The sequence below is a fragment of the Cavia porcellus genome, unplaced genomic scaffold, assembly GCF_034190915.1.
Source record: "Cavia porcellus strain 051 isolate PalLab524CR breed Dunkin Hartley unplaced genomic scaffold, mCavPor4.1 scaffold_8, whole genome shotgun sequence".
NCBI classification, from domain to species: Eukaryota; Metazoa; Chordata; class Mammalia; order Rodentia; family Caviidae; genus Cavia; species Cavia porcellus.
Genome location: NW_026947491.1, coordinates 85,697,825 through 85,721,861, shown reverse-complemented (window position 1 = coordinate 85,721,861; position 24,037 = coordinate 85,697,825). Strand labels below are relative to the sequence as shown.

General features: G+C 34.7%; 1 protein-coding gene across 2 annotated transcripts in view; it reads left to right on the top strand.

The window, feature by feature from the left end:
- Cdk17 (cyclin dependent kinase 17) overlaps nucleotides 1–24,037 on the top strand; it is an 80,193-nt gene that overhangs the window by 23,749 nt on the left and 32,407 nt on the right. For both annotated transcript variants that reach the window (XM_063255336.1, XM_063255337.1), the window contains exons 2-3: nucleotides 18,109–18,255; nucleotides 22,183–22,347. In XM_063255336.1, the coding sequence (XP_063111406.1) occupies nucleotides 18,138–18,255; nucleotides 22,183–22,347 (283 nt within the window). In that variant the 5' untranslated portion in view covers nucleotides 18,109–18,137. The remainder of the gene's footprint in view (nucleotides 1–18,108; nucleotides 18,256–22,182; nucleotides 22,348–24,037) is intronic.

Below are 24,037 nucleotides of genomic sequence, written 5' to 3'. Positions count from 1 at the left end.
TGAGCATCCATGAAGTTTGCAATCTATGGGATGTCCTATAACTTCCTACCTAGGGATAAACTTATATAGATCACTCATTTTTGGTTGGGGGGAGTTGAGACAGGATCTCACTTTGTATTCCAGGTTGGCCTCAAATTTGTAGCAGTTGTCCTGCCTCAGGCTCTTGAGTGCTGAGATTACAGGCATGCACCACCAAACAAACAAAAGTTATTTAATCAGAGCATTTAGATAATTAATATAAGAGCCTTTTCATATAACTTTTAAGTTTGTGAAAATACGGAGGAAATAACAGTTTAATAGTGATTTGTTTTCTTTTTTTTAGTGGTTTGTGTAATGTTATGTTCTATGATTGATGGCATCTTAGATTTGAAATGCTATATTTGAAATGGTAAACATAAATACTAGCAGAAAAACTTAGAACATTTCAGGTAGTCAAATATTGAAACAAATTATTTGAGTTTAGTCTAAAGGAACAAACTACTTAACGTTTTAAAGTAATGAAGTAGCATTAATCTAAAATACTAACATTTCAGACCTTTCACTAATCCACATAATCTTTTCCTCTGATGATTTTTGAATATTTGAATTTAAAGTTTCCAGTAGATGCCAAATTTAGTCTTAAGAATTTTTCTCATTTTTGAGTTTTCACTTTGCTTTTCTAAGATCTGTGTATTGCTTTTATTATAAAGTACAAGAATTTTTTCAAAGTTTAGAGCATTACTATAAGTATCCTTACTATATTGTTTATATAATTTCCTCAGAAGTAATGAAAGAAATGGCACATCCTACTTTAGCTTTGTAACTATTTAGAAAATTTTAGTTTATAAAAAATGGAGATGAGATCATACAGATCATACAGTTCTTCAGCTTCAAAGTTACTCTTCTGAATTTTACTTTGTAGTGTAGGAGCAGAGATCCTACAACTTTTTCTTTCTTTCTTTTTTTTTTTAATTTTATTTTGAAAGTAGTAAAATAGAACAAGACAGAATAAAGCCAACTAAGATCGTAGAGTGAAATTGGTACAGAACTTCACAGCAGGTTACCGGGGTAACAGTAATAGGTATCACAGTATATTTCGTTATCTTTATAATAGTTGTTCTTTCAATCACATATATCAAAATAAAATGAAATACAGAACATTATAGAACTTATCAAAACAGAATATTGAATGGATAGTACCATTAATCAGAATAGAGCAAAACAGTAATAAAAATATTTGCCTTCAAAGAGATGGTAGAAGGAAATCCCCATATTTGCTTTGGTCAACCTCCCAGGAGATGCTCAGATTTCTGGTTCCCATTTGCTAATGGGGGGACAAGAGAAGGGGGGTAGGGGAAGTGGGATGTTAGACTCTAGGCCATGCACCAGTAGGTTCACTGTTGCTTAGCAGGGAGGCAGACTGGTTGCTTGGTTTCCCAGCTTCGTAAGTTCCAACATGGTGCGGATCTCAGAAGACACTGGTGGTTCTCCCCCTGGAGGGGCCGTAGTCTGGCACACTGCAGCCACTTACCAGGGAGGGGAGCTGCTTGCTTGGTTTCCCAGCGTCCTAAGTTCCAACATGGCACAGATCTCAGAAGCCTCTGGTGGTTCTCCCCCTTGAAGGTCTACTAACTTTTTCTTTTGCAGCTGGATCTCTATTCTGTCAATAAAAGCTATCTGTGTAAGATAGAAAAACAAAGGAGAAATAAAGGGTTTTTCTCCTTGTACACTTCCTTTTCCTTTCAGTATCTTTGCAGCAGGAAAGCTTTACCCTGACAGGAGTAGGAGTGCCAAATGGTCCGTCTGCAGTTTTTGCACGCCTAGAACCATCCCTGTCACATCCCCTTAGAGATACCAGCTCCAGCAGTCGTATCCTGTCGGTTAGAGAGCTGGGTGTGAGCTTGGCAGGCGCCCTTCTTCAAGCTCTTGGTGCTTAATGTCCTTGCAACAATGCCTCCTTCTCAGTTCTGCATCCAAGTTCATAGGAAGTTTTAATAATTCCAACTTTGTTTCCCTCAGCTTCAAGGCTGATAGTTACTTCTTGAAATTTCTACCTCTGATAATCTGTGTTTTCCTTTGTGCCTTTCAGATCCTCAGTTTCTGAACTATGGCTTATGTTAAGTTCCATCTAATAAAATTATAGGTATAGTTTTTGTCTTTTGATGAAACCCTTAATTTAATGACTTTTTTTCCAGCCATAATGCTGGAAATCTCATTAGACTATGTAACACCTCCTGTTTTTTAATCTCAGTATCAGTGGGAATATTTTTAATGTTTTTAGTTCTTAATGCAGAAATTGTTTATACTAAATATTTAACAAGTACTTTAATTAATGAACATCTTGTAGACAGTTGTAAAGGGTAGAAATGATAAAAAAAAAAGGAATCTTTGATAATTTTTGACATACAAAATTCTTCAGAATGTGAAATGTTTAAATCAAATCTTGCAAGATTCTTTTTTTTTTTTTTTTTTTTGTCTTTTTCCTTTTTATCGGTACCGGGGATTGAACTCACGACTGCCTGCTTGCAAGGGAGGCGCTTATGCCACTGAGCTAAACCTCCAGCCCCTAAACCAAATCTTAATGTGGCATCAGAGATTCTGTGATTCCCCTCCAGAAGTCACATACTCCTTCAAAAGACACTGGGCCTTTCAAAAGGTCAGTTGTTTCTGAGATTGAATGTGCTCATTTTACCATGTCTTCAGCAGCTCTTGTAATACTGTTCCCAAGAAGAATACAGAGCCATCTGTTATGATATATCTTTGATATTACTGCATGTGTGCCTGTCATACCTTATTTTTAGTTATGCCTTCAAGTATTTCTTTTCTTTTACCTCCACTATGCCCACAAAGTGAACTTTTTTCCATTATACTTTATCATTAGTACTTGAAGGTATGTTGGATTCAGATTCAGACAGAGGCTTCTAGCTAGCTAACTGATTACAGTGTTTTTCCTGATTATACTGATTGCAGTAAACATTATGATATTTAGGAATGTCATCTTGTCCCATATGTATTTCATTTACAGATTCCTCCCTGTTACTTTTATTTTGTTGCTGAGATAAACCAACCCTCCAAATTAAGGAAGGAAAGGTTTATTTAGTTCACACTTTGTGGAGGTTTCAGGCCATAATCAGCTGGCTCCAAGCCAGGGTGGTATGGCATAGATGCAGCAGTTTAGGGCTGCAGAAGACAGCAAAAGCAGCAAGAGCAAAAGGGAGAGCAAGCCTCTTATTTTCTCTCTTTTATAGTAATCAAACTATCCTGCCCCCCCTCTATACCCTAGGCTAGGTGTAGCACTCACACAATCTCCCTGGCTGTCTGTTGCACAGACTCAGGATACTTACAAAATAAGGATCCTGGCCCCATGCTGAAAGTTCTGAATTTCTCAAGTTGACACAGTGAACAACATCCTAGAGCTGTAAGTGCATGTCCTTTTCACCCCAGTATGTTAGTTAAGCTTCTCCACCTCTCAAGTTGACACAATGTATCAACCATTATATTTTCCATCATGAACATGTTATAGACTTTTACATCATTTCTATCATTATGACCTTTAGCATAGCGTAAGCTACCTTCCTCCAAGTATAATTGCACTTTATTAGCTTTCTGTTACTGCAACAAAATGCCTGAGATAATCTTAAAAAGAGCAAAGCTTTATTTTGACTCACATTTGGAGGTTTCAGTCCTTGGTAAGTTGGCTCTGTTGTTTTTGCACTAATAGGCAGTACATGTTGGTAGAGGAAGTTTTTCAACTCATGAATAGGTGTGAAAAAGAGAAGAGAGGGTTTGTTAATGCTTTGTGGGCAAAGTAACCACAAGTTCTAGATATGTTGGTGGGCAAAAAAAAAAAAAAAAAAAAAAAACCCACAAAAAAACAAAAAACAAAACAAAAAAACCCCCGCAACACAACAAAACAAACAACAAAAACAAAGAAAAGAATGTTGGTATAAATCTTCCAAAAGAGGCCAAACTTCATACCTGATGACATCAAATATAGGTCATTTGTTTTAAGGAGAAAAGACAGTCCATCTGATCATGGTCAATTTGTAAACTCAGCTGGTAGGTCCCTAGCCTGAAATACGCAGCTGCTGGTTCTGTGTCCTTTTATTTTATTTTACTTGTTTTTTTGTACTGAGAATCTTATCTCACAACCTCATGGTTGCCAAGCAGTTGCTGTGCTGCTGAGCTGTATCCCTGGCTCTATGTCACTTATTCCCTGAAGATTTTTAAATCTGTTCTTTTTAATTATGGCGCACTTTTAATGTCTTAAGTTTTTCCTAACTTACTAACTCCCCCATTATACAGAATTATATTAATCATACTTCTTGGCTCATGACGCATTGTCTTCACTGATCCCTGCAAGGTCTGCTTATCTATGCATATATGTACTTACACATCAATAAAATAGCTAATGCCTGTGATCTCTCTCTTAAATATTACTGAAAACTGACGTATGTGTTATTCTTGCTTCTATTTCATGAACTTTGTATTGAAATCTTTTGCTTGTTATAAAAGTATATATACACATATAATGTATATATAGTATTTTGTGCTTTTGTTTTTATAGAAAGATTATTATTAGTCTACAAAGTTGAGGGTATAGGGACCATAGAGTACGTGCTTAAGGCGGCATGTGTTTCACTTGCCACCAGAGATGATGAGTGCTTTTAAAAAGTAAAAGATAATTAGTTGCTAAAGCAAGTTTTTTAAAAAACAGTTCTTTGTATCTTTTACTGAACTTTAGGCTTTACAGCTTAAAGTTTTTTTTTAATCAAAGATTTTGGTAAGATAAATATAGCTGTAGTAAATAAAGATAAAGAGAATTTCATTTATGTATAGAAATAGATAAAAACTAGTGAAATCTTACATTTTTCAGAACTCTCATGAATATTTCTTTTTTAGTGGGCTTTTTTCCTTTTGTGCATCAGGATGAGGCTCTACCGCAAGTGATTACAATTGCTGTCTTGGTTCATTCTGAGTGAGACCATTATCAAAAGTAGCAGATGATGTTTGTGATAGATGACTTTCTCAGTTTGCTGAAACTGAACAGTTATTTAAAACAAATGCCCTTTTTGTACGGATTTATCATCTGCAAATCAACTGGTAACTTTATGATTTAAGTATCCATGTTTTAAGTGATTGTTAAAATCAGATTTAAATTATATTTTGAATTTTAACTAACAATCTGTGCAAAAATATACATAAAGTTAAGTTTTAGTTGAAAAATATTATCTTCCAAACGGCAGAGGATTTGGGAGTGCAGTTTGTACAAGTTAGGTGCATTGAAAAATGCTTATAATCTTGTTAGAAACTTTTCTGTGACTACTAGAGTTTGAAAGTTCCTATTGAATCCTTGAGGTAATGGATGGTGATGTTGTTTCATATGTATAGAAGTTCTAGTACATTGAACTATATGTCTTGATTTCCATAATCTTAATAAAACTAGCCAATTAGATTTTACGTATGTTGTCACTTTAGTGAAGTAATTTTTATGAGAAGTGCAATTTGAGTAAAGTACATGTTGATGAATTTTGGCAATAATTATAAAAAAACATTTTATTAACCTTGAGTTCTTTCCTTTGGAATAGTATAACTTCCTCTTCATCAAATTTAAGTTTATAATGGTTGCAGTTCATATTTTGTTTCTCTTTTTGTCCATAGTGCTTTCTATATATCCTGGGACATAATAGGGACTCTATATGAAAATTTATTAAGTGAATAAAACTTATTAGTATATAGGAGAAAGTATAATAGAGCATTCAGTATGAAGGTGATCTGAAACCTTGCCAGTTAATAGATAGATAATAAGAGAGAAAGCTGCTATTATAGAAGATGACTAATTCCCAGTGTTGCTATTGACTGTCATTCATTCATCCCATAGGTCTGTATGATTGCTTATTGAGTGCCTGGTTTTGTTTTAAATTGCATTCTAGTGGAGAGAATAATAATAGTCCAGTAGTTAGAATGTTAGGCAGCAAGGTTGTGGAGAAACTTTAAGCAGTTACAATGGGATAGAGTGTGACCTAGCTGTATACTTCTTATTCTTGTTTAGGGTGACCAAGGAATTGATGTTAGAATAGAATATAGAAGTAAGGAAGTGAAGTATTAACAGATCTGGGAGAAGTGCATTCTAGGCAGAGGAAAGGGCAAGTGTACAGGCAAGAACAGTGAAGAGGCTGCATAGAGTGGAGTGGGTGGAAGCAGAGTGATAGAAAATAATGTTAAAAAGGAACGTGTCATCCAAGTCATGTGGAACCTCATAAGCGTTTTAAGGACTGTAACATTTGAGTAAAGTCCAACATGATAGCTTTGAAGGCGATGAGGTTATTTATGGTTTAATATAACAGCTCTGCCTGCTTCTTAGAAAGCGCAGTACGGCAGTGGGGCAGGTAAGGTGGTAGTGATGAGTGGGAGCAGGAAGACCAGTGAGAATGCTCTCTGGGCCAGAAACAGTGGAATTGGCTTAGGATTTTAGAGGTTCATGTGGTCAGACTGTGGATGTATTTTGAAGGTTTTTGATGATGCTGATTTTGAGGTGTTAGAAAAGAAAAGAGCAATGTTAGACTGAATTTAATCATTTACTAGAATTAGACTGCAAGAGGAACAGTGTTTGGAGGAAGTGGAGGTACATGTACTCTTTTCTACACTCGCTAGCTCTCCCTGATGTTAGAGTTTAATGGTGCTGTAGGAGAGTTGCTTCTTGACTCTGGAAATTTGGTCCTATGGCAGGAAAATTTAATTGGAACCCGTAAGGGTAGATTGTAGCCCTTGACTCTCTCACTTTTGGAGATGTGGCCATCATGTTTTTTTTTTTTTTTTTTTTTTGTCTTTTTCATTTTTATCGGTACCAGGGATTGAACTCACGACTGCCTGCTTGCAAGGCAGGTGCTTATGCCGCTGAGCTAAATCCCCAGCCCCCAGCCATCATGTTTTTGAGCTTTTTCAGTGGGCTTGCAAAATAAGTTGGTTGGCCCCACTTCTCTGTCATTCCTTCAGCTGTCAAAATTTGCATATCATTTCATTCGTTTTGGAGCTCCTTTGATAACTTACTATAGCATTACTGACATGTTGAAACTGCTATTACATTCATTTTAGCTTCAGTCAGTTTTATAAATGTAGCTCTTCAATTCAGAATTTAAATGTGGACTTTTCTTCTGAGTGCTGTGAAGTTTCTTCCAGTAGCTTCGATCCTTAGTTTTGCCCCAAAAACTTGCTCTTCTTTCTATACTTAGCAGTTGGGAGTTGTGATTATGATTACTGTTAGTGTTACTAAACAATCTTCCTAAAAGATTCTCAGTTTCATTTTGGATATATTAAATTAGAATTAGGTTAGGAATACTATTCTAACATATATAACAGTAATAAGATCTATGATCCTGAGACCCTTCCAGGAAACCTGTAAGGTCAAAACTTTTCATAGTACCGAAATGCTATTTACCTTCTTATTTAAAAAAAAAAAAAAAAAACATGTTGACATTTGTTTTGATGGTATATATGCAAAATGTGTAAAAGTATTGACTCCTTGTTGCTAATATAACCATGGCATTCTTCATCAACATGTACTTTTATAGGAAGAGAAACCAGCAGTCCACTTAAAACCCTTGAGAAAGCAGTAAAATTACTTTATTCTCTCCTGTTCCTAATTATCTTACCATGAATTTTTTACTATTCTGTGTGATAGAACAGAAAGCAAGAAACATTTGTGCTGCCTAGTACAACCAGGAGGGATAGTAAGCACCTCTTTAAAAGGATGATGTATACCTAGATTCATTTATGTAAATAACCACCATGTTCAAAGGAAAAGCTAAAAGGAAACGATGTTTCCTAAGATCACTGCCAGTAAATTTCTACCTACAATTCTCTACCTCAGTCTATTTGTAGGGGATTCATCCAAAGGCAGCAAGTACTTTGCAAGGACTGTAACGTTTGAGTAAAGTCCAACATGATAGCTTTGAAGGCGATGAGGTTATTTATGGTTTAATATAACAGCTCTGCCGTTTATGAAGAGTTTATGAGATGACATGTGTAGCCTGATGCAGTTGATGTGAACATATTTGTCTGTGTTCTATGGGATGTTAATATTAGACTTACAAAATGTTAAAATAGTGATATTATTTGGCTAGCATATTAAGGTATTTTATTTTGTATTCGCTTTCCAAAATTTATTAGAGTAGGGCACAGTGGCATTTGCCTATAGTGTTAGCTTCCTGGGAGGCAGAGTTTGAGATCAACCTCCACTATGGACAACATCATGAGATGCTTAAATTTCTTTTTAATTTGACCATGAAATACTTCGAAGTAACATATTTTAGTATCCTGAGTGATCTCATATTCCACAGATATTGTGTGAGTGTCACTTATACAAAGGGTCATTTTTTGACTGAAATGTTAATAGTAGTGAGTGGCGTTGCTTTCTTCCGTATAGTGACATGTATAGTATGGATTTTGTGTATACCTCTTCTGATTTTTATATGGAAAATCCGAAAGTATCATAAAAAGCATATACTTGATCAGCCAAACTACTTTATAAGCCCTAATCCTTAAAAAATTATTGTCTGAGTAGCAAAGTGCTAGCCAGTTGATGCATTGGTGCTGAAACTATTTTATTTATTTTGAGATAGGGTCTCACTAAGTAGTTCGGCGTGGTCTTCAACTCTCTGTGTGACCCAGACTGTCCTCAAAGTCATGGTGATCCTCTTGCCTCAGCCTCCGGAGTGCTGGGTTTCTAAGTATGTGCCCCCATGCCCAGCTCTTACGTAATTTTTTTTTTTTTTTAAACCAGGGGTTGAACTCATGACCTCGCACTTGCCAGGCAGGTGCTGTGAGACTGAGCGATATCTCTGGCCTTTTTACTGTGTTTTTGTTGTTGGTTGTGGTCATATTTTTCTGTTTCTTGTTCTCTGATGTCAGATAGTGTTTGAAAAAGAACAATGCACAGAAGAATTCTGTCAGGTACCAAATCAGTCTAACTGACTAGAGCTTTGTGGCTTTATTGATACTGCTTTGTTCACCACTGGTATCAGATGTTTCAAGGGCAGAATCAGGACTTTACCTTCATTAAGTTTGGGATCTGAATACCTATGAGATTCAGGAAATCTCTCTTTTATATCCCACCAGCAGTTTATTGAACTATGGGAGAATGTCCCCTCTTTTTTGTAGCCCATCTACTGGCATTTTGAGCAGGTCCACGTTTTCTTTTCTGTCTAGTTCGATCCATGGCTTTCCTCACCTCTGGAGAAAGCACTGATCTAATGTAATACCCTGCTGGCTGCCTTTCCTGGGCATGGCCTTGCATTTGGAGTTGGTGTTGTGCCAGCAGACAGGGATTTCTCTCAACTGTCCATCCCTCTCCCCAGCGTTTACATGCTGTTTTTTTCACCCTGTCTCCCATGTAGTCCCAATATTTGGAAAGGATCCTCTCCAAATTTGATTAGCTTTGTGAATAAAGCTGCTCAGGAACTTAATCTGTCTTGCCAGCCTCCTTTTTTCCTTAAAAGGTTGTTGAAGGGAGGCTAGTTTCCTGGTTTTATTGCTTACTTTTACCATGATCTTAGCACAGTGATGGTGAACCTTTTAGTGCTTTAAATGATATAAACAGCCCGCTGTAGCACACATGCCATAGGTTTGCTACCACTGCCCTAGCCCTTTATTCTTTCTTGGAAAGGACTTGTTCCTTCTAGAATATTAGTTTACATCCTCAATTTGAGTTGAAAAATAAAAAGATTCTAGTCTGTTTGGCTTATTGTTGAGATGAGAGCAACTTCATCTGTCATAAACAGTACAGATTATTACTGTGTTCAACATAACATGACTTTACATTGAAATAATTTAGATAGTTCTATCAGTAAAATTATATAAAAATCAAGTGTTAGCCATATTTAAAAACTGATATAAGTACCTATGGACACAATGGTTAAATCTTTAAATTGTAGTAAATATATATAACAAAAGCCACTATTTTAAATATTTTATAATACATTGTTCAGTGACACTTAGTACAATCAAAATGTTTTATAATAGACACTAACAAAAATGCTGTACTAATTAGCCCTAACTCTGCAGTTCCCCTTGCTTCAAATTCTTGGTGTCATCTCTTATATTTTCTATTTCCATAATTTGCCTATTGTAGATATTTTGTATAATTGTAAAATATTTTTGTGTCTCACTTACTTTACTTAGCTTAATGGTCTCAAGGTTTTGAAGAACATTCTTTTTTGATACAGTATTTCATTGTATATGATAATGTGATGCCATACTTCTTTTATATATTTTTTCTTTTTTTAGTAGCTCATTTCCACCTCTCAGCTGTTTTGAGTAATGCTGCTGTTGACACTGGGATACAGTTATCTATTTGAGTCTCTATATTTAGTTCTCCTGAGTATATCCATAGGAATGAAAACTTTGGGTCATATGTTGACCCTATGTGTAACTTTTTGAGGTATCACAGTTTTTCACAGTGCCTGCAGTATTTTGTATTTAGATCAACAATGGCATCAGCATTCCAATTAGTCCACATCCTCAAGGACAGCTGTTTTCTGTTTTTGAAAATTAGCAGCCAATGTTATAGGTACCCTATAGTATCTTTATTGTGGATCTGATTTGTATTTCTCCGATAGTAGTGATGCTGAGTATCTTGTATTTATTGACCATTTGTATGTTTTCTTGGGAAACATATATGTTTCATATAAGATCTTTGCCCACTTTTAAGTTGGGTGGTAATTGTTGTTGAGTTCTTTCTGGATATTAAAACCTTTTTGGATATATGGATACACAAACGTTTTAAATTTATAAAGTTTAGTTTTTTGTACATGACCTGTGCCTTTGATGCCATGTTTAAGAAGTTATTGCCAAGTCTAGAGTCAGGAATATTTCCCCATGTTTTAAGAATTTTGTAGTTTTAACATTGAGCTTTTTGATCCATTTTGAGTGAACTCTTGCATATGGTGCTGAAGTCCATCTTTATTTTTTGTATGAGAATTTCAGATGTTGATAGCACCATTTGTTGGCCCTCATTTGTTCTTCATAGTTTCTGATGAGACAGCAGTTACTAATCTCACTGTGGAGCCCTTATGTATATTACTTCTGTCTTTCTGCTTTCCGAATTTTTTTCTTTGTAGTTCTATTCTTTGAATATAAAGTGTGGATGTCTGTGTTAATTCTTCTTAGATTACTTGGAAATTTAGAATTTTGTATTCATGTCTTGCATATGAGTTGGAAATTTGGGGCAGTTATTTCTTCAGAATGTTTTTTGTCTCCAGTTTTCTCATCTTTTCTGGAACTCCTGTGATGTTTGTGTTGGTGCACTTAATGTTATCCCAAAGACGTCTCTGCTTCTCTTTTTCTTTGTTATTTTTCAGAGAGTGGATCATTTTGAGTGTCTCACCTTCAAATTTACTGATCTTTATTTCTGCCTGCTTAAGTCTTATTGAATCCCTCTAGTAAATTTTTCATCTCACTTATTTTCTTTTCAGCTCTGAAATTTTTGATTGGTTCCTTTTAATGCTTTCTTTTTATTGGTATTCTCATTTTGTTCCTACTTTGTTTTTCTGATTTCTTTTAGTTCTGTCCATGGGATCCCTTTAGCTTTATGAGCATATTTAGGACAGTTGCTACTACTGTACTATTGATCTTTATGAGCATATTTAGGACAGTTGCTACTACTGTTACTACCGTAACTACTAATTCCAAATTTTGGGCTTCTCTAGGAGTGGTTTCTCAGTGCTTGCTTTTGTTTTTGTCCAATGCACCCTTCCCCCATTAACAATCCCACTTTCTTGTTTGATTGCATGTTTTGTTATTATGTATTGGTACTGGACACTGTGACTATTATAAGGTAGTAACTGTCAAAGTCAGAGTCTCTCATTTCTTAGGTTTTTTTTTTTTTGCTAGCTGAGGGCTATAGCTATATCTTTGTGACTTTCTCAAATTATTTTTGCAAATAGTATACTTCTTATATGCGACTACTGAAGTTTTGTTCCATTATCTGTACAGTCAACCAGTGACCTGACACGGTCATCAAAACATCTGACAAAAAAGGTTCTGTTTTTTTAAAGTTGTCATTTCTACACCCTGCATTTCCATTGGGCTTGAAAAAGACAAGTGTCTCTATTTGTGCCTGTCTTTCTGAGATCTGCCAGGTTGAGCAAAGCATGCAGCTGAAGTTTTTGGAGAAGAGGATTCTTCATTGCCTACCTTCGCACTCCCAGAATGCAGACTGGAAATCACCACCACTGTAGCAGAGCTGAGGAGCAGGGACTGGTGGCTGTTGGTTTCTAACTAGGTTCTCCTATCAAGATCAGCAGACTCTTCCTGCAGCAGACAATGTGCTGGCTGTTTTATGTATCCTGTCAGGTTCTGCAGTTGATTCTGGTCTCTTCTCTGGGACACTTGATATTTTGCATCATGAGTTTTATGGTAGTCTTACATTGTCCTAATATGGTGTTTATAAGTAGGAGGGGTCTGCTGTTGTTGCTGCTTTCTGTAGTTGACTATTGATACTATTGAAGAAAAGGAATCAGCCTCAGATTTGAGCACTTTTTAAATGTAGAAAAAAACCCCATAAGCATGATTGAAATTTTATATCTGCTTAATTATCTATGCTTTGTTAGTATTTTACAAAATTTTGTGTTTATGAATAACAAAGTTGTATAAAAACACATAACTTTTTTTTTTTTTTTTTTGTCTTTTTCCTTTTTATCGGTACCGGGGATCGAACTCATGACTCCCTGCTTGCAAGGCAGGCGCTTATGCCGCTGAGCTAAACCTCCAGCCCCCAAAACACATAACTTAATTTTTATCAATTATTTCTTACTCTGTAAAGTTAATTTATGTGTCCTTGAATATTCAATGTTTATCATGGTTTAATCATTGAAATATTCAGAAAAAAACCTGAATATTACGCCATTTACTAAGTTTACCTAATTTACAATAGGCTTTATTTAAAGCCAGAGTAATGTAGGAAATGTTATAAAGAAATAAATAAAATTACCTTTCTGGTGAAATTATATTGCTTAAGTTGATATTTTAGAAAGATTGTCAGCAGCAAGAATAAATAAATGGGGAAACATGTTTGTCTTTTAGTCTTAGATTATAATCTTAAATGCTCAATTTGTTGTACATGACAATTTTACTTACTTACATAAAGGCTCATTTTCGACACATTTAAAAAAATATTTAATCCTCAGGTTTTTTCCTGCTACTAACACAAGACAGGTGTTTTAAAAATATTTCAAAGGCATAAACAGATTGCTACTCTTATAAATCCTTTAGATTAGGTGTTTGAATATAAAATAAAGTTGTACAAATTTTGTGTTTAGAACTATCAAATGGGTGAAATATAGCACCATTTTTACAAGTCAAGACCTATAGATGAGGGTTTACTTTGGGAATATTTGCAGTTGTGTTTTTTAAAAAAGAGTGTGTGTGTGTGTACATGTGTGAGTGAGCATGTATAGGTACACATATTTTCTTCCTTGGGCAAAACTTACTAGGCATTTTCAGTATGGCTATCTGCATTTTGTAAGTGGATAGAATAGTTTGTTTTCAGAATAAAAGAAATGTGAAATTTTTTGTTAATTGTGTAGCAGACAATCCCAGAACTACTTTAGTCCTAGGAAGTATGACAGTGCAGTATATTTAAAGTTCCTTTTGTGCATTTGTAATTGGGAACTGATATTGAACATTTTCAGCTGCCTGTGTATATAACTATGTATGTATGCTCTCATTTTGTATTCTTTTACTATATTCATTTTGCTCTAGGTATGATTTTAAAAGTTAGATATATATTTTTTTTGTCTTTTTTGTTTTTATCGCTACTGGGGATCAAACTCACGACTGCCTGCTTGCAAGGCAGGCGCTTATGCCGCTGAGCTAAATCTCCAGCCCCAGAAGTTAGATATTTTTGACAGCTACAAAAGGATAAAAGTTGTTTTGCAGTATCTATACACAATTTTATGTATATAAACATACCTCTCAGGGGCATATATATATGTATAGGTACGAGTATATATGATATGTGATATCTAAAAATGTAAGTAACATAAAGAAACAGTTAAGAAAGGACATTGATGCTGAAATGTGAGCATTTAGAATAGTACAATATCTAGTTAAGTATTAAAACAATTGTGAAATTTGTCTTTAGGGATCATTTTACATACATTGTGTTCACGTCAAGGATGAAAATAGTTTTTTTAGTGACACAAATTAAACATAAAACTTAAACACTCCCTATAAGTCACATTGTGAACTTGTCTTACTATTCATAGAAACAGCAATATCAAGATTCTAACAATCCCCCAAAAGTATTTTAATCAAATTCTTAAGGGATGTCAGTGAGCCAATTTCATTTGGGAATATTTTTTCGTTAATAGTGATTCAGGCTGTTGTAATGAAATTCTTTTCCATCTGTTTCTAGTAATCATTGTTACTTAATTAAAATGTTAGTTGTATCCAAGCTTAAGTATTGCATAACTTTTCCTACATGAGAAACCCAAAGTAAAACTTTTAAAGAAGAACTACAATAGGAAACAAGGAGGGAAAGGAATCTAAACACAGTTGGAAAGGGAATAAAAATAATTAAGATATGTTGGTACATGTATCTATTCTGTAAGGTGAACGTAAACATTGTATACTGCAAACATGTACTCATAAATATTTTTAAATGTTAGTGGTATCATAAAAGATAAAAAGGGACCTTTTCAGAGATGTTTAACTTCATAATAAAACATTTTTCTATATGAACTAGAAATGTTTTATTTCTGACTGTAGAAAATATCTTTAAAGTTATTTTATATACAAGAATTAACACTCTTTGAAAGTGTTGTGTGTACTACTCTTGGTTATAAAATAAGGTTCCCTGGATATGTACTGGTATGAGTGCTGTGGGTGAGTTCAGTGATAAAAATTTGCCTAGATGTGCAAGGCCCTAGGTTTGATCCCTAGCACTGCAAGAAACAGTATGTCTGGTATGATCCAGTTTCAGATATCTGTATACATTCTTATAGATAGAATATCCCAAGAGCTTATGGTTTACCTTCCAGAGTATGTTTGAGGTGCATTCTTTCTTCAGCATGTTGAGTTTAAGAGTCTTAAGTCTGCTGAGTAGCCTTTTTACTCCACAGGATGATTCTAAGAACCTTACATAGGAGAGTCTCTAGTGTTAAATTACAGAAACAAAAAGTAGATGAGTGTGACAATAGTCATATTTGCCCTAAATACCTTACATGTTTTAACAAATGACATGGAATACTGACTGTCAAAGTTGACTCTCAGAATGGAAGAATATAATATTTAAAGTATGCTACTGTTTTTGTTGTTGGAACCAGCTCTTGAGTTTACTGTCTCATAAATTGACCTAGCTTGGTGAAACATGAATAGTATCTTTTCCAAACTATATCAAACCCCCTCCCTCTTTTTTTTTTTTTTTTTGTTGTTGTTGCTATGATGTTGCCTTACCAAAGACTGCAGTTCCTGTCAACTATTAAAAATGCTAGGGAAATAAAATCCTTTTGTAGGTCTTTTAGTACTTCTGAGTCAGCCAAGACTTGAGAAGTCAAGATTCAAGAGAGAAAGGAGTTTTGTCTTGCATTTTCTAAAGGCTAAACTGATTTGGATAAGGGGGTAAAAGCTGAGTAGGGCAGAAAAAATGAATTAAAAAGTAACTGAGAAAGTTGAATGGTGCTTTTTTTTTTTTTTTTTTTTTTTTTTTTTTTGTCTTTTTCATTTTTACTGGTACCAGGGATTGAACTCATGACCACACACTTGCAAGGCAGGCGCTTATGCCGCTGAGCTAAATCCCCAGCCCCGAATGGTGCTTTCAACAGGATTTAGCTCAGCGGCATAAGCACCTGCCTTGCAAGCAGGCAGCCGTGAGTTCGATCCCCGGTACCGATAAAAAGGAAAAAGACAAAAAAAAAAAAAAAAAAAAGAAAAACAGTTTCTTGTTTCGTTGTTGCTCTGCTGTAAGTTTACTTTCAAATCTCCTGAAGGGCGGCACCATATGAGTAAGAACAAACCAGTGATCAGTCTTTATACTCTGAAACTCAATAGCAAGCAGTCTTATTGGATTGAGTTGATCTGTTGATCTGTCTGCTACAAAAAATTAAATCCTCTGTAACAGCATCCAGAGACTAAATTTTTCCATAACATTTTCATAGTTATTCACATGCAGTCTGGCATTCAATAAAAAAGAGAAGTTTGTTAGGCACAAAATAAGATCCAAAGGAAAACATTGACAATAGAAACAAATCCCGATTGTGCAGACTTTGAAGTTGCAGGGGCTTTATAATTCAATAACTGATCTCTTCATGAAAATAGATACAGAGATTAAAAACTTCAAGAGAACATTATAGAAAAGAATCATGAAATTCTGAAACTGAAAATAAGACAACTAGATTAAAATCACAATAGATAGGTTTAACTGCAGATTAGACACATCTGAAAAGAGGAATAGTATCCTAGAAGATAAGTAAGTAGAAAATGTTCAGCAGCATGGATTTGTCTTTTTGGCATGATGACCAAACCACCAAAGTATAGGAACTTCGTAATACTTCACCAAGCCAAATCTCTTAACTTACAGCTTATGAGTGAAGAGTCCTTGTTTGAGTATAATTGCAATTCTTGCTATTTTAATGTGTATGGTTTTATATTTTTACTATATAGTAGTTGCTTTTTAAAAATACAACTGATACATATTACGGAGATAAAACATGGAATTACTTGCAGTTACAAATTTGTATTTGATACTCTTTCCTTAGTGTTTGAACAAACAAAAACTGTTCCATGACTGATATTTTATACAGAAATCACCTGTTTTGTAAAGTTAACTGCTTAGAGAACCTTAAGATGACAAAACAAGCAAAATATAGATGAAAAATAGATAAACAGAGCTGGATGGTAAACCTCGTGTATTTTAGCATTGGGGAGTTGTATTGTACTTTTTCTTATTTGGTATAATGGTTACAGTTTGCATGGTGATTTGATAAACTATCACTAGGCAGAAAGAGCAATTTAGGAAAGATGTTATGGGCAAATTATTGAAGAACTGATTTTATCAAGTCTCATCATGGCCAAGACTCCACTCAGATTTGTACCTTAGTTTATGTAGCTCTAAGACAGAAAATGAAAAAATGTTGTCAAATATATCTTGATATCTCAGTAACTGAGTTACATCTTGATTTCAGAAAAATTGTAATGTGGAGGAAAAACTAAAAGGTAATCCTACTTTAAATTGTAGTTTCATTATTTACTTGGGTCTGACTTGAGTCAGGGGAGTTCTTTGAACATTTTTCGTAACCTGAAAGGGGAATAGTAAAGCATTATATGACGTTCTTTCTCTTTTTCCTTTTTATCGGTACCGGGGATCGAACTCACGACTGCCTGCTTGCAACACAGGCGCTTATGCCGCTGAGCTAAATCCCCAGCATTATATGATGTTTTTTCTCTTTCCTTCTTGCTTCTTCTGCCCTGTAGCAGTCTGTAAGATGTCACTGGCTGGTTCCTATATGATGAGTGAGACTTGTGATAGAATGTAAGTGTCAGGCTAGTCTTGGTATTTCCACTACGTTGGTTTTTAGAAAGCACATTCTAAGGAAATTTGCAGTTCTTAATTTAATTATCATTGGGTGTGGTGATGCATGCCTGTAACTCCAGCACTTGGAAAGTTGAAGCAGGAGGATCACCATGAGTTCAAGTCCCAGCCAAAGCTATGTAGTGAGTGCCTGCCAGTCAGAACTGCATAGCAATACCTTATCTGGGGCTGGGGATTTAGCTCAGCGTCATAAGCACCTGCCTTGCAAGCAGTGGTCGTGAGTTCGATCCCCGGTACCGATAAAAAGGAAAAAGACCAAAAAAAAAAAAAAAAAAAAAAAAAACCAAATAAATGTAATTATTACGCATACAATGTTAGTCTTCTATTATGTAGAATTCCTGCTCTTCCATCGACACCAAAGTAAGTAAGTAAATAAATAAATAAATAGAGTGTGTTTTTTTTTAAATAAAGGGTTGAATTTTGTGAGTTTAGTAAAAGAATTCATTGTATTTCTATTTTGAGGATTCCTAAGAAATCTAGATGTGTTTTCTTGAGCAGTAAATATTTATAGTTTTAATGTTGTGTTCTTTCTTTTCTTTCAGGATTTTTCAATCCACATTTAGTTGATAGGATGAAAAAGTTTAAGAGAAGGCTGTCCCTCACACTTCGAGGAAGCCAGACTATTGATGAGTCATTATCTGAACTGGCCGAACAAATGACTATTGAAGAAAACAGCAGCAAAGATAATGGTAAATATTTGGGATGGGATAGATATTCCTCATTCACTTACTTTATAAATAGAAGGTAAATTTATTGCCCAGATAGATTCCTGATAGTACCCTTTTGTTTCTCTCTCTCATTTCCTTGTTTCTTAGGAAAGAAAAGATCATGCAACTTTACCTATTCACTGGAATATTCTACAGTGACTCCACTAGTATTGTACTGTCCTAATAAGTTATTCTATCCCACATATCTTTCTGTTTTCTTACTAATTAAGAATAATTCGTATAGCATTATGCTAATTGGTGTAAGGGATAATCAAAATGTGGTGAACATTTACATTTAAAATGTTATACTAAAAGACACTTTGTTATTAATTCATACTGCCTTTTTTTTTGTACTGGGGATCGAACTCATGACCGCATGATTGCAAGGCAGGCCTGTATGCGACTGAGCTATATCCCCGGCTCATACTGCTTTTTGAAGCAGGTATGGAAGGTTTCTTACATGAGTGTCTTTATGAGATCTGATTAGAAATATGGTGAATACTACTGCTGAGTGCCATTTAATGGAAAGACAGTCTTAATCTCATGAAAACAACATGGTTTGTCCTTTTTCACTGGTTCTGGCACCTGTGACTTCTGCTTCTTCTCCAGAGTCAAAATAACCCTTAAGGGTAAACATTTTGAGTTGACTTAGTATACTGAGGCAGCCATAATAGTGCAAGTAAAGTCATAAAAGAGGGCTTCTACAACTGTGTCAGAGAGTGGGCTAAGTGTGCTTGAAGTGAAGGGATATTTTTGAGGAGGAGGAATAGTAACATATTTTACAGCAATACATTTTTAAGCAAATTAAACTGTCACTGTATTTTTTTGATCACAGCATATTTTTCATTTTTGTGTTTTTATAACCTGAGTTAAAAATACGTAAGAAGTTTGTGAAGTTCCTCTTACTTAATCATAGTTTTACAACAAACTATATACATAGGGACTATCCACATAAGTTACAAGGTTCATTATGAGTATATTTTTATTCTTCTAGTATTTTGTGTCTGTCCATAGTATTGAGAGCACTGAAAGCAGGAAGACATACAGTGCTTCATGCATTTGACAGTGCCTTCTACAATTCAAAGTAGTAATATGTTAATGTAAAATAAAACAGCTTGCTAAATAGAAGGAAAATGCGAACCTGGTGAAATTGTTGGAACATGGTTACGTATTTAAAACTAAAATAACCCTTATACTCAGGAAAGAACTTACATGAATGGCTGCCAGTATGTTAGCATATGTAGAATATGTGGTAAGCCATCATTGCTTGTGCCTTCAGATTTGGCTCTCACAGATTTGTAACATAGTGGGTGAAAACGTGAACGCATTCACACTCCCATTGCATGAAGATGCTCGTGTTGGGAGAGAGAGAAAGGTATCATGGGAAGGGGTAGTATTTACTCAAGGATCTCCAGGTTGTTGGGTGATTGTTGGCACAGTCAATACATTATAACTTAAATTTCTTTCATTTTACAGCATCAAGTCTGTTTTCTCAGACCTTCTTGGTTTTGCTAATGTTTTCCTTTGATATTGCCATTTTGTAATATTTTCTTCCTGTGACAAGTTGATCTCTACTGGATACATGGAGCAGTATCCAGAATCCCACTGAAGACTAATGTTGATTAAATCTAGTCCATTCTTAGGCTAGAAGAGACTTGCCAGTGTGTTTGCGAGTGATTTTCAGGAGTGAAATAAGCACAGTATGCATCTTGGTGAATCATTTCTAGGGTACATTCTTAATGTGTATTTGACTATAAGACAAATCTCTTACATTTAAAAGAAAGTGAATTGAAGATTTTGAAGAGGTAGTTACTTTTCAGACTATGTATTTTCTGGCATTTTAAAATATTATCTTACAAACATAGTTTGTGACATGGCAAAATATTAAAAATACCAAATTTTTTCAAACAGTTTATATTATTAAAAATTCCTTTTATCATAATAGTAATTCTAATAGGTAGAAAGAAAACAGGAGTTCTGTTGTTTCTTTTTGGCCTGGGTTGAAATAACACTTGAAGACTTCATAACAAACGTTGCTTTTTCTGGGGTTGTAGAAAATGCTGGTAGCATGGAGTACTATAACCTGCTATTGCTTATTCCCTTTATGTAATAACACACAGATTTCACAAACAGCCATGGCAGAGAGTCTACATCCATTTGGTCACCTACCAGTGCCTGATAACTGGTTCCATCCAACACATTCTTTCCTTATGGAGTTTAGTTTTTATTTTATTTATTTATTTTCTCTTTATATTGGTACCGGAAATCAAACTCACGACCGCCTGCTTACAAGGCAGGTGCTTATGCCGCTGAGCTAAATCCCCAGCCCCTTGTTTTATTTATTTATTTTTTTAAGCACAGAAAGCTTCTAAACTAGGTCATGCACAAACATAGTCTATGTCAATTTTTTATGAATGTGTGGCAATACTTTTTGACCTGCTTATACATGATACTAATTTATTAAATCAAAAATGTTTTTTGTCTACTGTCAAATAATAACAGTGGTATTATGGAGTACTATATAGTACTATATGAATATAGTTTATTATGTCCCTAAGTAAGCTCTCTTTGGATCAATTTTTGATCTTTCATCTCTTGTTTAATCACTTGTATCACCACAATCCTATTATTCTTGCATTATATAGCGTCTTGTAGCTGTCATGCATACTCTAGAACCAGTTGACTAGGGAAGTACACACTTTGAGAAGTACAATAAACATCTTGGAAAAACTACAGTGCATATGCTTTGGTTGTGTATGTGCACATAGTTTCTCACTGTTGCATATTCTTCTTTCCAAATAAATTTTGAGTTAATAGTTTTGTCATTTTGATAACTGAGCTACATTGTGAATTGTTAAAACTCAGTTATAAATGTATTAGTATAACTATAACTCACATTACTGGATGTATTTAACTTGAATGTTTACACAATGACAGGTGGCTTGAATCTAGGGAAAGATGAATCCTGAATTTGTAGTCAATGTGTTAAAAATAAGTTAAAAGTTTATAAACGTTGTTAATTTAAGCATGCTGACCTTAGCTTAGTGCACAGCTTTTCTTAAGTAGGAAATGAAATGTTTGCACAAAAATTTATAAACCAAAGTGTAGTTTTTCTAAAGTATCTGTAAGGAGAAAGAATTCCAAGCTCATCTGATTTCTTTGAACTGAAAACAAAATAAATGTTTAATTTCTTTCTGTCTTTTTCTTTGTACCAGGAATTGAACTTATGACCTTGCGCTTGTCAGGCACATGCTTATGCCACTGAACTAAACCCTGGCCCGAAATGTTTAATTTCTTAAAAAGTAGCAAAAATTAATCCATCTCATTTCCTCGGAAAGTTAAAAATAGAAACAGTTCCATTTCTAATGATGTACTCAAAAGAATTAAAATAGACATTCAAGCAAAATCTTACTCAGATTCAGATTTTTCCCACTTAAATAACTTTTAAGTACTGTACTAGGTAACTGTGCTTTAATAAGTCTGTAATTGCTTATAAAACAATTATATAAAAATTCCAATTTCAGAGCCTCTATTGACACACTTAAGTGTTTCTGTTTTATTGACTAAGTCAGTACATGGAAGAGTACTGTGGAAACAATGTTAAGACGTATTAACGTAAGCAAATAAAAAACTGATAGGTTACATTAGTAGTTTGGTGATGGTTAATTTTGGTTATATAAGAAACAAATAGGTAAGTTATTAGACCAACTTATTTACTGTAAATCTTTTTCATAGAAATCATTTTAATTTTAGGATTTATATCAGATAGCCAAAAAAGTAAGGCTAAATATAAAATGATCTCTGTTACAGCATTTTGTTTTGTTTTCTGTTTTGCTTTCCCAATCCTTCTCATGTGATCCTGAATCTCGGGCTGGCGATGGAATGATTTTTGGATATTGCGAACCACAGAGCCTATTGTGAAGAATGGCAGGCCTCCCACATCTCACAGTATGCATTCCTTCCTCCACCAGTACACAGGGTCTTTCAAGAAGCCTCCGTTGCGGAGACCCCACAGTGTTATTGGAGGCAGCCTTGGCTCCTTCATGGCAATGCCCAGAAATGGAAGCAGATTAGGTAATTTGATTATTTCTCTACTATATTTAACTTCCTGATTATAGGACATGTATGTGTTTATGTTTTAGTTTTAGTTCAGTGGACCTTTATTATCTGATTTCTCTTTGTCAGGTGAAAACCAAATTAAGAGTAGGAATATAGCAGAAAAGAGGGTAGGTTCCAGAGAGGTAGTAGAGCTGATACTATGGAGAGAAATAGTCATATTTGGACACCTGTCCAGTAGAAAGAAAACAAACCCAGTAAAAGGAGATGCAAAATCTCAAGATCAATGACTGCTTAGGTTGGTACTTAATTTATGGTCTTACCTCAGTAGCTTTTTAAATCATCACCATCTGATAAAATAGTACAATAAATTATCACTTAAGTTGTTACTCTTTTATTACTGTGTTCTTTTAAATACCCAGGGAAAACATGTATTGACTGTTGTTTATGAGTGTTTCTCTGATCTTTTTTGCATCTTATTTATCATATTTTGATTTTAAAAGTCCTTTTAAACATAGCTGTTTTATTGTCTCATTAGATAATGATATTTCCTGAAGTTCCTGTGCATTTTTTTCTACTGTTCATTTCTTGCACTTGCATGGTAGATTATTTCGTGATGTACTACATTAATCCGAGAGTATAGGCTTATTTATACTAAAGTGATATCAATGGGAAGTGTGTGCAGCCTTATACAGAGTGATATGCTGGAATCAGCTCACTCTGGTTCAGGAGAGATGATTGTTAAATTTTCAGGAGCTTTGCAAGTTGGTTGTTGAAGCTATTAATGATAATGTCATTTTAAAAAATAGCTGTTTTTAAATCACTTTTAAAATCATATACTTACATAAGCTAATATAATAAGTTTATATACTGATATAAAAGCTAAATTAAGACAAAGGTAATAAATACTCAAGTCATTGTTTTCTAAAATTCTTTTACTTCTTTTACTGTTTCCAATGAGTTGAGGTTTATGTCTATTGTATTTCTGTAATCAAAACACTATGTCACAGTGAACAGCTGCACATTTCTTCCAAATGTTGAGTGCTGTCCTTTTGGTAGCTTGAAATTGACCATAGTGTTTATTTCATAGAATCAGAAAACTCCATAGATCAGATTTGTTAATTGATTAGACCAAAAGCTGATTAGCAAATTTTTTAGGTTTTATGGATTATAGACTCTGTTGCATGTTTGTTTTTCTTCCCTGGAAAGTTTGTAAAAAAATGCAAGACATATTTTAGGTTCAGTGGCCAGCAACCATTGTTGCTGGGCATGATGGTGCATGCCTGTAATCCCAGTGTTCTGGGAGGTTGCGCCAGGAGGATCTAATCCAGCCTCAGCAATTTAGCTAGATCCTGTCACAGTAAAATAAGGTCTGGGTTAGCTTAGTGTGAAAGCCCCCAAGGTTCAATCTCCAGCACCCAAACCAAACCAAATAAAAACAAACCAAAACCCAAACCATCCTTTTTTGTTCTAGATTTCAGAAAATGATGTTGAAAATATTAGTAATGCTGGTAAAATTTAAGTGTATTGTGTCTGAAGCTTCTACAGTTGCATGAACTGCCCAAAAATTGAACATGTAAATATTTTTGTTCTTAACCACCACCAAATTCAGCAAGGAAGTCCCTTTACCCCACTGGACAAATGAGTAAAGTCATTCATTGTTCCACTTTTGTCTCATACTAATAGAAGTGTCAGAGCTATATTCATG